Source organism: Oculina patagonica, chromosome 13, assembly GCF_052425735.1.
Source record: "Oculina patagonica isolate OP01 chromosome 13, crgOcupat, whole genome shotgun sequence".
In the NCBI taxonomy this organism is placed as follows: domain Eukaryota; kingdom Metazoa; phylum Cnidaria; class Anthozoa; order Scleractinia; family Oculinidae; genus Oculina; species Oculina patagonica.
In genome coordinates this window covers 22,063,455-22,080,128 of record NC_135770.1, presented here as the reverse complement: position 1 = coordinate 22,080,128, position 16,674 = coordinate 22,063,455, and the positions used below count along the sequence as shown (strand labels likewise).

The 16,674-nt window shown below is 38.1% G+C and overlaps 1 protein-coding gene across 1 annotated transcript in view; it reads left to right on the top strand.

Annotated features, from left to right (window-relative positions):
* The first annotated feature begins 3,477 nt into the window (after window positions 1–3,477).
* LOC144637032 (uncharacterized) overlaps window positions 3,478–16,674 on the top strand; it is a 31,179-nt gene continuing 17,982 nt past the window's right edge. Inside the window, exons 1-3 of the mRNA XM_078496206.1 lie at window positions 3,478–4,156; window positions 7,023–7,315; window positions 8,203–8,317. Of these exons, the coding sequence (XP_078352332.1) occupies window positions 3,478–4,156; window positions 7,023–7,315; window positions 8,203–8,317 (1,087 nt within the window). The remainder of the gene's footprint in view (window positions 4,157–7,022; window positions 7,316–8,202; window positions 8,318–16,674) is intronic.

Below are 16,674 nucleotides of genomic sequence, written 5' to 3'. Positions count from 1 at the left end.
CTGGGAGTCGAACCCGAGACCTCCAGCACAACAGTCCGGCACTAGTTGGGAGAATTTGCTCAATCCTTATTACCAGTGATCTGTATGTTTGAATGGTTAATTAAGGTGTTGACACCTGCAATCTTAGAATTGAGACTGAAGCGAGAAAAAATTTGCAAGAAAAAATCTCTTGCATCGTAAAATGTATCATTTAATTGCCTATACAAAAAGTTCAGTTAATAGCTAGAAGCAGAATGTTTTTTTTTTATTTAACTCCTGCCAAAAAAGTAACACGAGCTTTCAGTTGTCGACATTTCAATACAAAACGAATGAACAATTACTAATGCTCCACTCATAGACTAATGGATGATGTGCGCTGTCATCAAATAAGCTTCTCTCATTGGCTAAAACCGACAGTAAAATACTTTATTGGTACAGAGAACGTTCTCAGTTTTCTCGCAAGAGCTTCACGTTGGCAGCCAACTTGTTAACACGTTTGTCCAACTCGCACGGAAAAAATTGTTTTACCATGTTTTCTGTTTTCATTTGGCCCATTTTATTCCTTGCTTTTTCTCGGATCACCGAGGAAACCCAAGGTAGGTTTTGTTTCTTTTGTTGTTCATGCGAGACCATGTTTGTTTTTTGTGTTTGTGTAAAAAATTATTCAGTTAATATCAAATACGCTACAATAGAAGCAATCTGTTAGAAAAGTTAGTTCAAATCTTTTGTAAAATTCTTTGTTTCTTTGTTTCCTTTATATATTGTATTTCCACAACACAAAAGCTGGTTATTTGATATATAATGGGTGTTGGCTTAAACTGAATAGAAAGTTAATCAACGAATAAAGGAAGTAACAATTATGTAAGTCAGTTGCAAGAAACAATGGCTCCTGTATTCTGATTTCGTTGAGGTGCAAGAATAGACGAAGGAACTTCATTGAAGTTGGACATAAAAATAAGCAAAATTAAGGCAATTTCAAAAAATAAAACAGCAACAAAAAAATAATGTATGGCGCTTTTATTATTTTTGTAAGAAAAGTTGAGGCGATCAGTTCTTAAAAAGATGATAATTCCGGAAAATTTCTCGTCAACGATATAATTTACTTTTTCTAAGTATTAAATTAAGGCGGTGGAAAACGAGGAAACATTGTGGCGGACACATCGTTGCTCATGATGTTTCCTTGGGCGAGCAAACAGGAAAACATCTGTGTCCGCAACGTTGTCACCACCTTTAGTGACAAGAAACAATATTTACCTAAAGGTGGCTTTATAAAGTATTGCCTTTTGAAACGATGTTCTCACTTCGTCTCTGGATAGGCACGTCAAAAAGATTTTTCGTTATATTTTAGTTTTCATTTTATAAAACGCAATACTTAAATATATATATATATAAAAAAAAAAAATAAAAAATGCAAAACGAACGAGCAATAACTTATGCTACAATCCCCGGCTAACGGATAATCATGAGCTGTCATCATATATAAACTTCTCTTATTGGCAAAAAACGACACGAAAGTTCTTTCTGACCCAGAAGAGAAAGGAATATTTACTTCAAGTTTCTTAGTTTCTCGCAAAAGCTTCTCTTTGGATGTCAACTTGTTAGCGCGTTTGTCCGGCACTTAGGACAAAAATTTCCTTTTACCGTGTTTTCTGTTTTCACCTAGGTTATTAATCACATATATAATGTTTACTCTAATATTCGTTAACCCAAGTTAACTGATGTTTCGTTTGTTGTACGTCCGAGTCCATCCTTTTCGTGTTTTTATATATTTGTGTTATACATTATTGCTCCACTCATCGACTAATGGATGTGGTGACCTGTCTTTAAATAAACTTCTCTTATTGGCTGGTTTAACCGGACGGGAACGTTCTTTACTGACACAGAAAAAAAGTGATGTTTGCTTCAACTTTTTGGTTTGTTACAATAGCTCCGCTTTAAAAGTCATCTTGTTAACACGGTTGTCCAGCTCGCATGGTAAAAATGTTCTTTTACAATGTTCTCTGTCTCCGTCACTGTCCGAGAAAACCCAAGGCAAGTTTTGTTCTTTTTGTTGTACATACGAGACGATCAATGGCTCAAGTAATCTGGTTCATAGGCTATTTCATTAAATTTTAGTTATATCACAAAATGTCTATAAAGAGGAGTCCATGGATCATCATTGAAGTTGAATATAAAAATTGTCAAACTTTGGGTACGGCACTTACATTACTTTCTTAGGTTGAAACGATCACTTGTGAAAACTGTAAAAAGTGCTAAGAAATTTTTAGTCAGCGATATACGTTCCCATTTTAAAGTATCAAAATAATGTAAATATATATTACATTTTAATCCTTGGACTTACAAGGTTTTTTTTCGGAATTTGAAAAGAGGATTTATTCTATAATGCTGAAGCTTTCAGTAGCTGTTCATTCATCCCTTGCAAAAATTTTGATATGTCAACCATGTGTCCATGATATTTGACGTTGCCTTGACAACGTCATAATTACAAGCATGTCTAGCCAAGATTGTCACTTTTGAAATTTTTCTACTTTTTCAGCTTTTAAAAGAAAATTGTACGATTTGCTTAATATAACATTCCATAAGCATTCTAGCTTGATTTTGTATCAATTTTCGTTATTTTCTGACTTTCAAAGAAAATGGTGAAATTCAAGATGGAGGATTCAAGTCCAAATTTAAGCTTATGTGCATGCGCCAAAGTAAAACACTGTACCTTTTTACATAGAATCTTTATCAAAATGTTGCTGCAGTATTAAAAAGTACTTCCATAGCAAAGTTAAAGAAAATTAAGCATCGTAGCACCACGAATACAGTTTAATTTAACGGTTACAAAAAAACGCGTTTTTGAGAAAATTCAGCCCTGAAAGAATTACGCTAGATGGCTTTGCAAAATATTGCCTTCTACTGTTCTATTGTTTTCTTTTAGCCCCCTGATATACATGTCAAAACGATGTTTTCCAGTTTGTTTTTACCATTATAAACCTAAAACGCTGAAGGACTTTACCTGGATGCAATAAAAAACGCACATGGACCAAAGGGCATTACATTTACATCACAGTAGCATTGAAAGGTGTAATCAAAGACTTGTTGCGTATGAATTTTCCATGCAAGTATATTGAGACGCCCGGGAGTAGTATAGGGGATTACCCTTGTCGGCACTTAATATTCAAAATGGTGGCCGATCTCAACGAATAAAAAATAATGGTAAAAAGGGGGTGGGAGAAATGTATAATGAAACGCGTAACGCAACGATGTGTAAGGATAAAAAAAGCCGGATGCGGACAGGTGTAACAGGTTTGCGTAAGAGCTCTCAACTATGCCACAATAATATTGAAAAAGAGCTTGAAAATTTAAAAAGGAAACGTCATAAAGAAATTTGGGGATGTGTAAGGATGAAAAAAAAAAGCCGGATGTGAACAGGTGTAACAGGTTTGCGTTAGAACGCTATAAAATATCGACCGAGTAGAAACGAAATCAGTTTAGAATAGCTTCACGGAGAAGATGGGTAAAACTAAAACTAAAACAGATAAAGTGAGGATGAAAAAGTCTGTAAGGAAACCTTACTCGTCGCTACCCTCTCAACAAAAACAGGATGGTACAACATTGGTTGCAGAGTTTGAAAGACTCGTGAAAGAAGGCCTGGATGAAGGGCAGGTTAATCAAAGCAATCAAGCCCAAGGCAGTAACGTTCTTGTACTGCAGGGACTAGTTATGCCAAAGTGTCCTGTGGATCATTCAGAGTTAGTACCATACAAAGCCACGAACTCTGGGGAACGATTTTTTCGTTGTCAAAAATCTCAATGTGGAGTCATTTGCTTTGAAAACAATCTAATGGATTACAGCAAAGCGGTGGCAGAGAAGCTTCATGGATCGTTCAAGATGGCCGCTCCTATCTGCCTTTTAGACATGACCACCCTGCTTAACGTTTCTAAATCCCAAAAGAACTACTTACTACCGTATTTCACTTGTGGGCAGAGAAACAAGCAAGATAGATGCAGTTACTTTCAGTGGGCCGACGAGAAAATCTCTAACAAGAATTTACAGATATCTAACGAGGCGATCAAGCAACGAAATGAGCGAGAAGCTGAGATTCAGGCATTCTTGGAAAGACAGAAGCAAGCGGTTGCCCTACCTGCTGGAGATGACACAGGATTTGGGCTTTCATACGATTGTTTGTTAAGTGCGTAAAACATTGGACAATTTCCCTACGTTTTTTAACATCTAAATTGGTTTAACCAGTAATTATAACTCGTAATCGCCATGTTTGTGTAGCAATAGAGGCCTTTTAGTATCTGTTGGCTAAGATGAATCATTGTTGACAAAGCGAAAGCTTAACAAACTTAGATCAATTAGTACAACGGAAAATTTAAATCGATTAACAAAAGTCCGAAACCAAACATGAATATAACAACTAAAGCCGCCCCCCCCCCCCCCCCCCCCCAAATGAAAATTTGGGTGGCTCAGCTCCCACATTTTGGTGCCGAAAATATCGCAAGCCGCAGCGTAAAATTAGTTTGTCAAGATATTCCTTTTCGTAATCTTTTCACAAATCGTTTCAACAGGATCGTTTTTGGCAAAGTTTTATGTTGTAGGACTTTCAAGAGACCTCCTCTCTCCAGAACAGCACTAGTAGAGGTCCACAAATTATTTAGATTGTTTTTGACGTTATCTTTGACATTGGCGACTTCAGAGCCTACATTTTTCTGCCCTCCGACGACAAAAGAGCTACCTGAGAAGTAGGATCGTCTGAACTGTCATTAAAAAAATAAAGCCAAAACTTGTTAAATTAAAGGGATATCTTTCACTGAGAACAATCGTGAAGAAACCGCTGACATCTTGTCTGCTGACGAGTTTTTAATGCTGAACAATCGAAAGTTCAAACATCTTTGAAACTGCCTTGGAAGTCTTTGGGAAAACTTCGTTTATCTTCGGAAAAGTTCGGAAAATGATTGGAATCGTTCGTGGCCTTCAAACAACAATCGGAGAATCTTCGGTCTAGAAACTACTTCCCCCCCCCCCCCCCCCCCCCCCACCCCGCGTCTGTGAACAAAACATTAAATCAAGGCATGATGTTGTTTATGTCGTTACATACGAGCTATTGTGCTTGAGGCATTCAAAAATCATATTTCCGGAACGTTATCCCGTGTTTCCGCAAACTTTAGGTCTGTATACGTCGACGGAAACATGAAAAAAACATATTTCCGGAACGTTATCGCGTGTTTCCGCAAACTTTAGGTCTGTATACGTCGACGGAAACATGAGAAAAACATATTTCCGGAACGTTATCGCGTGTATCCGCAAACTTTAGGTCTGTATACGTCGACGGAAACATGAAAAAAACATATTTCCAGAACGTTATCGCGTGTATCCGCAAACTTTAGGTCTGTATACGTCGACGGAAACATGAAAAAAACATATTTCCGGAACGTTATCGCGTGTATCCGCAAAGGTAACCATGAGGTTCCGCTTGCGGAAACCGTTGTTTCCTTCAGCTGAAACATGACGGAAACATGTAAAAAAGTGGTCCGGTTCCGCTGTGTCCGCAACAACGGAAACACGAGTAAACGCCACAAAACCGCAGACGGAAACACGAGTTGTCCGTCATGTTTCCGCAACGGTGACACATGTTTCCGCAACATTTCCGTTTACGGATTCTTGGTATTTCGTCCTGTGTGGTCTGTCTTGTGACATAACAGCCAATCATGTGGAAGAGCCTAATCTGTCCGCCAATATAAAGGACTGTTAGCATTGACAAATATTCCCTCCTGCTTTCACCATCAAAGCGACTATATCTTTTGGCAAAAACTTTTTCCTACCCTCCGCTCCCTTACTATCACCATCTTTCGGATTATTGTTCTGCAATGTAGTCTCGCCTTCCAGCCGTGTGGCGTGTGGCGTGTGCTGAAAATGACCTTTTTATTAATATTGTCATTGTCAACCATTTATTTTAAGTTGATTTTCAGTTTAAACCGGCACAGTATTTAGGTGGCCAACAAATTCCATTTAATGACCATTTTCACACTAGAAGACGGACAAATCGTGTCATTCGGACAAGTCATCTTAGTGTGAAAAAGGGACGGCACGATTTTGGACGTAAAAGTCGTCTGATTTTGTTCGTCAATTTGGACATTTAGGAAGACGATTTTTCGAGGACGACTTTGTCATTTATAGACGGACAAGTCGTCTAAAAACCGACTTAAATTCGCACTAGGCGAAGAAATGGTCATATTTTGACCTCAAAGCAAAGTAGCACTAGCAAAAGTAGTGTGTGTAATCAAAATGGCAAGTGCTCTCAAGTGACAATAGAGATCGAGCTAGGGCCCATTATTTAGATACGTTGGCTCTACAAAAAACTGCAAATGAGAGTTTGGAAAGATCCGTGACCATTTCAACGCCGACAAGCGCTGAAGGTTTAGGTAATTCTGCCTTTTCTGCAAAACAGTTTAGACGGAAATAAAAATCGTTTTATCATGCTCGATATTTAGCTTTTACCCGATGTCAGCCATTTTTCAACATGCAAGTTAACCAAGACGGAGGCAGCCAGTGTCGGTGCCAGGCCCCTTGCGTTTAAAATCGTCTGTTTGACCGTCTTGACATGAATTTAAGACGTCCAAAACAAGCTGACTTCTTTCCATCAAAAGCGATGTTTTGCAGTTCAAAGTGACTGTTTTACCGCTCGCCCATTAGTTTTGTATCCAACATTCTCATAACACGTAATTCTGTAAATGTTGTGAAGACCGCGTACTTTGCCAGGACAGCTAGCGCTACTTCTCTCATCAGCAAGAGACGAAGACTGACAATCATCAGAAGAGGCTATTTTCAAATAAGCGCCGCTCTCGAATTAGCGCCGCACTTGAGGCGCGATAAATTTAATTGGCGCCGGGGGGCTTATTCCAGTAAATGACGTAAACGTATTAATGAAAAATTTTAAATATAAAGAGGCAGATAGTGTTGTAAACATTTTTGCTGAAATAATATTTGAATTATTTGTTTAATACATATACATGATATATTTTTTAAATTCATTCTTGTTAACCTCACGCCAGAAACAATCATTTTGCCAAGCGAAGATACCACCTTCCGTCAGACTTTTAGACAGAGCCTGTTTTCAGTGGACGAGTTTCATTATCTGAGAGTGTCAAGAGTTGGAACATTCACGGCGTATGACGACTTTGATTGTATCTTAAAATGCCTCCGCGACCCTTTGTGCTTTTCTGTGAATCTGGCCGCCTCCAAAGGAGCTGATGGAAAACTGTGGTGCGAATTACTGCCTTCTGATAAATACAGAAATTTCACGCAGTATAAAGGAAACAAGACGTCGCATCATTTTGCCATTATGGTGAGGTCTGATTACAAGAACAAAAACACAAGAGAGTTATCACTAATAATTGTTTCCTGCTGTAAGATATGCTGTCCTTCTAATCATAACTAGTTTCTGCATCGTTTAATTACCAACCAATAGCGGAGCTCCCCAGCTGCGCGAAGGGCGGCAGAGCGGAGCCTCGTAACCATAGAAAAACCACAGAAATAGGAGAATAATAATAATACTTTATTCAAACACACAAATGGTATTACACAAATTGTATCTGAAAAGGCGGACCATGAGGTCATCCCTATTTAGGTCCCCTAACTAAAATTACAATCTAAAATTTAAAAATTTAAAAAAAGCATTACAATCTAAAAAATTACAATCTAAAAGTTAAAATCTAAAATATCTATAATATCTGGTACTGTGGCATATAATTAATGAATGTTCATCCACTTTTTAAGGTTTGATTTAAAGATATTTACATTAATGTCGTGTCCGAACAAATAGTTTGGCAAATTGTTCCATTCCTTAATAATTCTAACAAAGAAGGAATACTTGAATGCGTTAATTCTTGCTGATTTCGTTTGGATCTTAAACGGATGGTTAGCTCTGGTGCTTTTGCTTCTACAATACTCGAAATAATCGTTAAAGTTTAGACCATTTAATCCGAACACTGTTTTATAACATTCTACTAAGGACAGGTACTCTCGTCGATGCTGAAGAGAGTTCCAGTTTAGAACCTTGCATTTGTTTTCATATTCATCGTGAAATTCATTTTCTCAGGCTTTGATAAGAAATTGTTGTTGCTATTATCACTCATAATTACTTACATCTTTAGATTTTAAAAAAGGGTAGAAAATAACGCAATAGGATTAAAATAATTATTCTGGTACAAGATTTTTTTCTTCTTATTTCAGTCGCCTTGTTCTTCTACGCCGTGTCAAAACGGAGGTACATGTCTGGCTAACTATAAAGATGACACGTTTGAATGCCTTTGTGACAAAGGTTTTATTGGGGAATATTGCAAGCAAGGTAGAAGTCATTGGTTGTCATTATTACAAACTTTTGCAATTTTAACTGTAGACAACTGCAATATGGCAAAACTGCTAAGTTCAGTTTCCTTAACTTCTTCTCTCTGCTGTGTGCAGCAATCTAAGTTACAGTAAAAAGTGTACTTTGATAATACGGCCGTAGTACCCAAAAAGGGCAATAGAGTGTTTTCATAAGGAGGCTCACAACGGTTTCCAGCACTTTCCAGCTCTTTTAATTTGATGGGCCAGTACTACAAATTACAATAACAAAATCAACAAATGTCCAATCACTGCTGAACAAGTTGTGATCATTTTCATGACGTCACTTGTCACCATAGCAACAGTATAACCTGTTAAAACACCCTTAATTTTTAAGGCCTTTTAACTCAAAAACGAGGTACGTGACCCCAATTTTTATAATTGAGTATGATCAGCAAGTACAATGCAACTTTTTGCAAAAAAAAAAAAAAACATTATACGGAGCGGTTTCAGAGCCACCACAAGAGCGCTGTTTAGGGACTGTGCAGTTATTATCAAGGGAGTGGCCGAAAAATGAGCCTCTCAAGGAGAAATATTACACAATACCCCCTCTTAACAAAGGCAAATTAGCTCTGACCCCGCTTCAAATCTCCCAAAAACTATGACGATCTCCCCCCCCCCCCTCCTGCTTGCCAACAACCACCTACAAATATAGTAAATATACCTGAATCCTTTACTTGCATTATACTGTAACGCATTCGAAATCAATGTCTGAGACAAAGAGTACCTTATAACTGTGTTCGATAAAGTCGCCCATTTCTGAAGAGTCTGACTGTACATTGTCTCCTAAGTCATCTGGATCTTCTGAGTCACTAGATTGCAGCTCATAGTCACTAGTTGCGTCATTGTCTTCGGGTTCCAGTATTTGTTGAACAGTCCGAACGTAACGTAGAACACGAGCTACTAGCGTTGCTTTCCCCCCACTGACCTGTAAATTGTGTTTCTTCAAGTACAATCTTAACTTGTGTGCGTCAGCGAACTGACATGGTCCCCATTGTTCCAGTCAATGTTTGCCAGAGTGTTTCTTCAGTGTCTTGCAGAAGCTCCCTTTGGTGACTTTATAGCGAGAAATTCCTGATGTTCTACAAAGCTTTTTCAGGCATTCTCGTCAACCATTAATTCCTGGCACACCTTTTGGAGTTCGTTACCGTTTGAAGTTAGTTGACCAGAGGCAAACAATTGCTTTACTTGTATGCTCGGGAGATGCTTGTTGATTTGGTCACTTGTGCTTGGAATGTATCTGGTGTCACTGAGACCCGGAACAGGAAAACAATTCCCAGGAACTCCTGCTGACCAATCTTTCTGTTTGCAAAGCAAACTTCAGATACTCTAAGTAGTATATGATCTCCCTTTAGCTATTCACACTGCACACATTAAAGCGACATATATAAGATTAGTGCACATGAACAACTGCCGTACGCTGTGGATCGCTTTTCCGTTCCTCGTGTTACCTTTTCTTATTTAACGGTGAACGTACAGTATCCTGCGGGACAAGGAGCTCCGGCTCAAGCCGCTCTACCGGTTTCCCAAGGAATTCAGCCAGCTGACGAACTAGCAGCTCATGGAGCTCAAGCGGCCGGTGGTCAAGTAGTTCAGCAAGTTGTCGGACAGAAGGCTTTACCGGCGGCCGAGCACGTGGCTCAGGAAATTCAACCTGCCGCGGCACAAGTACCTCAACAAGCTGAGGGACAATCTCAACACGGAGAGTTTGAGGTAGAATATGTTTATTTTTGTCGCAACCCTTTATTTGTCTTTCTTTCTTGCCTATTTTCGGTTTTCCCCACTCATTCATTGTTCGTGCTTTAGTCAGTTTGTTAGTTGTTGTTAAGCTTATCGGTAATTCTAGTGTATTCGGTTGTTCAATCAATCAATCAATCATTTATTTGCCCTTTTATGTGGATTACAAGAATTGTCATAAAATAAAAATATACCTGGGCAGGAGTTCTCAGCAAGCCCTTGAGGGCTTTACGAGGAGAGCCCCAGGACAAGGTTACAATTGTAACAAATTAAATATACATGGCTGTGACATGGAGGTTACAGTATAAAGCATATAGTATGATGATTATTTTATTTTATTAAGCGATACTGACTAAAAATCTTCGTTTGTCTGTTTGAGAAGAAGATGTGTTTAATCTTTTTCCTGAATAAGGTAGTTGTTTTAATTTCTTTGAGATGTTGGGAGATTATTCCGTACTGACTGTATTTGGTAGTCAGCGCTTGGATTTTGTGAATGTTGGAGAATGATTGTGTGTTGTATTTGTGAATGTCCTTGTTTACTTGAAAGAAATTATGGAAATATATTGCATGGTAGCAAAATATTAAAGTAACGAAACATGAACAAAGCAATGGCCTAAACATAAAACAAAGCAATGGGGTAAAATTGATAATTCTTTAAAAAGAGGACTGGTATGGTCTGTAAAATTTGAAAAAGTTGTTATCCTTTTAATTTTCTTATGTAATCTTCTTATTGGTTGTAATCTTGCTGAGTATGTATTTCCCCACGCGATGTCACCATAACTTAGATATGGATAAATCAATACATAATATAAACTACGCATAACAACACGAGGTAAATAATTTCTTGCTCTGCATAATATACCAATTGTTTTGGCAATTTTGTTGCAAGTGTGACTTACTTGATGCTTCCAGTCAAGATTTCCATCTATACGTACTCCTAGAAATCTGGCTGATTCTACCTGTCTAATATCTGAGTCAACTAATCTAATATTGACTTTTTGTTTAAGTTTTTTGTTTTTTGATTTGAATATCACTAACTGAGTCTTTTTAATAATGAAGGATAGTTTGTTACATCCAAATTACCAAGGGAAAAGCCCTGGGAACGAGGTTGAGTTTGTTACCTTTTAACCAATTGGAAACGTTCTCAAGTTTTTCATTTATATTTTTTGTCAATGCATGAATATTGCTGTCTGAGAAGAATATGTTAGTATCGTCAGCAAAAAGAATAAATGAGAGTATTTTTTTCATTTTTCTAATTTGAAGTTGACTCCAAAAAAAATATAAATACTGTTGACTTTGAAAACCTGATTTTTTGTCATTGTTCGTTTTCCGTTATTTTGAGCTAAGTGATAAAATGGAATATTCATGGTGTAATTTTCTATTTTTTCTATTTCCCATTTTTATTCCAAAAAGGGAAAAATCGAAAATTAAGTATATTCTGTTAAATTTGCTATTTTTTCCATTTTTGAGTAAAATCAAAAAAATGGAAAAAATAAACTGAAGTTTTGTTAGCCAATGTAAGTTGAATTCAATTGAATACGGAAGTAATAGCAACCAAGATACACCATGCCATGATCACCTGACTGGTAGTTTGTGTAGGGGCTCTCTAGCGATGGTGTCCTGTGTGCCGCTTTAAATTGTATAATTTGTAATTGTATTGCTCAGTGGCGGATCTAGGGGTGGAGCCCGGGGGGGACCAGGCCCTCACCCTAATTTTAGGCAAAACTGAGGCCCGAAGGGCCAAAAAAAATATTTTCGACAGCTGGCCTCCCTTTTATTTCAGGATCTGGATAATCGGGCCGGCGGGCTCCCCACTTACCTACTGTTGCTCCCGCCATAACAAACACTACAGAAACAAAAACATCCCAGATGAAGTTGTGGACGATATTTTGTCGACTGCCTTCCATTGAAGGAGGACGGTGTGTAGTTTGACTTTGTATTGTTTACTTGATAAAAAGCAGAACAGCTATTTATGTTTTGTTACTGAATAATCTCAATCGATCAGCCGTGGAGTGATCTTTATCCGGTAATGCATCGTAGTCGGTGTTGTTTTCGTGCTTTTGTTTCTGTTTGGAAATATCATCATTCATTACACTTACTTCAATACTAGCGTTTGCAAAAGGAAGGACTGTTCACAGTTCTGGCGTATTGCCTTTAAAGAGAAACACCCAACAACACCACCGGTTACAATTGCGTTACTGGATAGAGATCTTCATTATAACGCACTCCACGGCTAAGTGATTTAGGTTATAGACTGCAAAACAGTCGTATCTTTTGCGAACGCGCTCGGTCTTCGAATGAGAGCGAGAGGTCTGGAGCCAATGTCAAAACTGTGAGTGAGACTGGGGAGAGACGCTATTTCTTTTAGAGAAAAAACGACTGTTTTGCAGTCTATTTAGTTTACATGTATTCAGTTGAAAACAAAACATATACAGCTGTTCTTGTTTTATCCAATAAACGATACAAAGTCAAACAATGCACCGTCCTCTTTCACGGCAGTCGACAAAATATCGCCAACAACGTCATCTGGGAGGTTCTTGTTTCTGTAGTGTTTGTTATGGCGGGAGCAATACTTCTCTACACTGCTAAGTGAAATTCTGCTTAGTTCCGTAAACAGTGTTTTTAGGTGCTCACTTACAAACACCTATTTGCCTAGCCTTCCACAATGGCTGCCCTAGGAGGATATGCCGCATTTTCTGGCCCAACGTGATCTCGAATGAAGAACTCTACAAGAAAACAAAGAGTCAGAGTGTGGTACTTGAGATCAAACGCCGCCGGTTGCGTTAACTTGGGCATGTCCTCAGAATGGACCAAGACCGTATCCCCAAGACCGCCCTTAGATGGACACCACCTGGAAAAAGGAGGCGAGGATGGCACAAGGCAAACTGGAGACGTAGTGTGATGGCCGAGCTAAGGGACGGAGCATTAGAAAAGTGATAGAGGGGTGGGGGATTTTCGGCTTGCACGAATTTTGTTTTACGCCCATTGCTTGTGCAGGAATTTTTTTTTGCAGGTGAAACCCTCTGCTCGAATTTTTTTTTTTTTTTTTTGACATGTTCTTTTTTTGGACAAAACGTTTTCTTTAGACCGGATTCTATGTATTGAAAAATGTTGTTATTCATTGATTTAATCCTTTAGGAACTGGTCAATACGCACTGGGGGTGGGTTGGAGCAATTGGAAAAGTGGCGGCTGGAGAGAGTTCACCAAAACCGATGTTATGATCACAAGCCATCTAGGGTGGTCCGGGGATCCAAGCTCCCCCAGGAAATTTTTATATTCGGGCCTTCTGAAATCACTAGAAATACATCTAAAACTGCTCGTGTCAAGAAATTTATCAATTAATACTGATGAATACCACTGGGGATTTTCTTGTAACTGTAACAGTTTAAAGTCCAACCCCCTATGTGCAGATCAAAACTAAGAACTATATGACCCACCCCCTTTCTACTCCGGCCCACCACCCCCCTTACTTTTTGAACAGTCCCTTAAAGACCATCTTTGATCATTATATTATTTTTAAAAAATATCAAGAATGGCTAAAATCGAATGCCATGTACTGTTATTTTATACCATGTTATACTGATTCTTTTTTTCATCCTATGCACTTGTCAACAGCAATTTATATCGATTGTCTTACTAATGTTGGTGTCAAAGTTTTTATACAATAGCCAGAAGGCAAGACTTGAAAGTGAATTTCTATAACCACCGGCGTAAGGGAAGACACGTTTTGCTTGTCGAAAGGCCAGGCTGGATGTACTTTACTTTTATGAAACTAGAAGTTAAGCACTGGAGACACTAGACTGTAGGGGGGTCTGGGGGCATGCTCCCCCAGAAAAGTTTGAAATTTCTAGGCTCGGAAACGCTATTTTCAGCATTCTCCCTGATATATGTCGTCGAAAACGTTGATCATCTCATGAAGTGTAAAATGACAAATGGTTTAAGTGCTTAATAGTAACGTTCTTCTGCATGATTTTTTTTTTTTTTTGCCTTCCCCTTTGCACGATTTTTTTTCCTTGGCACTTTCCCTTGCATGAATTATTTTTTTGTATTTTCCCCATCCCCCCCCCCCCCCCCATCACTTTTCTAATGGTCTGTCCCTAAAGGAAATGGGCTTGACTTGGGGTGAGGCACAACTTGTGGCAAAAGATCGGTCCCGATGGAAGCAGATCGTTGGCGCCTTATGTCCCACCAGGGACGAAGAGGAATAAGCGACTTATTTGCCTTAACCACCAAGTCTTTGACAAAACCCACGGTAACAAGGGATTCTAAACACATTATACATTAAATAGATTTAGCCAAGCGTAATAGCGGAGCTCCCAAGTTCTTTTCTTATGTTTATTTTATTCCTTATGTTGACTAAACAGAAACAATAGCAAAACAAAAAAAATCAGTTAGGGGATCAATCAAAAAGGAAATAATTGACCGACAGCACTTAAGCTCTTTTAGCCTGCAGTCTGTACATAAACAGAAGGCATACTTTATACAGTCGTGACTTCAAAAAGGGGTGAAAAAATTAGAAATCATGCATTATGTTTAGGCCTCTTGGGTTTAAAAAACTGGTCGGAATTGTGGACGTTTTAATTTGCGGGCTTGCTTTAGCGAAATAATTTTTATATATCAAGATTGTAGACCAGTAGTGGAGCCCGGGGCAAGAAAGCAGATGACATGGAGCCCTGGAGCCCTGACATTTTCTTCTTGGAGCCCTGGAGCCCTGCATTTTAAGCCCGGCGCCCTGAAGCCCTAAACCCCTTTGGGACCCTGGTCATTACCTGTCGCATAATTACGATAGACTGTACTGTTTGAAGAAAAATACTCACTCATTTGCATATCAACCATTTGTGAGCTTCTTAACTTTTAAACTTTATTCATCAGCCCATATTACTGGCCCGGATAAATTGTACATAAATTAGTGATTAAGTATAGTATGGTACCATTATAGGAATTAAGGCAATAACGGCCTATCAGAACGGTGATTATCCCGGTTTCAGTAGCTTGAAGCAACTAGGAGTATTTCTATTACCCCTATATGGGATGCTTGTCCATCATGGGATTTAAACACCTGGGTGGAGAGAGGCACTTTGAGAAAGCAAAATGCCTTCCCCAATTAAACAACACAGTGCCTGGCCAGGGCTCGAACTCAGACCACTCGATCCAGAGTCCAGTGCAAACCATTAAGCCACCGTGCCTCCCATGCTATCATATGAAACCAAGAGCTTTCTTGTCAGTAAACATTCTGTAGATCAGGCCTTTAGATCAACAACTGAAATGTTGAGTGAAAGGAATACAATCTAAGTCAGTTAAGAGCTCCATAACCATGTCTTGTTTTCTTTTACCTTTTTCTTGTTTAGTTAAACAAAATGCTATAATCAAATATAACTACAGTAAGAACCTGCAAGTAAAAACTCACATTTTACAAGGTAAATGGTAAATGGTACCATAAATGGTAATTAGCACAAATTTAAGCATTTTAGGTTCTTAATAGGTTCTTATTTTCTGAAGAAAAATTTACACTTTTAGTACTCTTCAGCCTTTTCTTTATATGAAATTTGCAAACTATTTTATTTATGTTTATGTCATTATATCAATAACAATATTTTATGATTTTCAACATTTTCATTAACATTGCGGCTGGAATTATAAGGCTCCTGGGCATCTCCAAAGAAAAGCCAAAATGCAATTGACGTATCTTATTTCCCTAAAGGTAAACATTTCTAATCGATTTTAGAAAATGAGAACATTTTTCTAAATTTAAGGCTAAAGAGGTTCTTATATAGGGGGCGTCCAACAGGCAAATTTTAGCCCAACAGGTTCTTAAAAATAAGGTTTTTAATCGCAGGTTTTTTACTGTATTTTCTAAACTTCCATTTACAGGTGCAAATGGACTCTTACTTAAACGTTAGTGTACTTTTTGGAACACACTCTAAGGATTCTTTACTCTATACTATTTACATGAATACAGCAATTATTATTTTCACAGCACCACCAACACAACTGTTTTAAATTTATAGAGTCCACAGCTTGTAAAATGTATTGCCAATACATTAGCATGTGTATGAACTCTGGTGTCATTTGTGCAGCCTTATAAACTATCAAGGAATAACAACACCAATTCATCACCATGCTATTGAAACATCCATGGGGGTAGAAATGAAGTACTCACTGTGGAAAACGGTGATTATTTTGTTGCCAGCACTTACTTTCACTGAATGACCCTTAATATAAAGCCAGAAAAAGTACATTGTTTGATTTCTAAATAATTTATTTTTTCCAAACTCCAAATTAAAACCAATGAGCAAATTCCCTTTAATAGGAGCATTGCTAGATTGAAGAGGTGCTAAAAACAGTGGGAAAACTAGTTTTTGCAATAATTGCTATTACGGCTTCCAGACATTGTTATAGATGGCTTTTAAAAGTTTAATTCCAAGCCCATTCAATAAAGGTGGTGCATCGTTGCATCAATGTGACTGTAAACTTACCAAAAGCAAACAAAGCATATCATATTAATAGCTGCAGAGTAACAGACACTCACTAAACACATGAACACAGTGGGTTTTGTGTATAGTATCTAATGGTTACTTGTT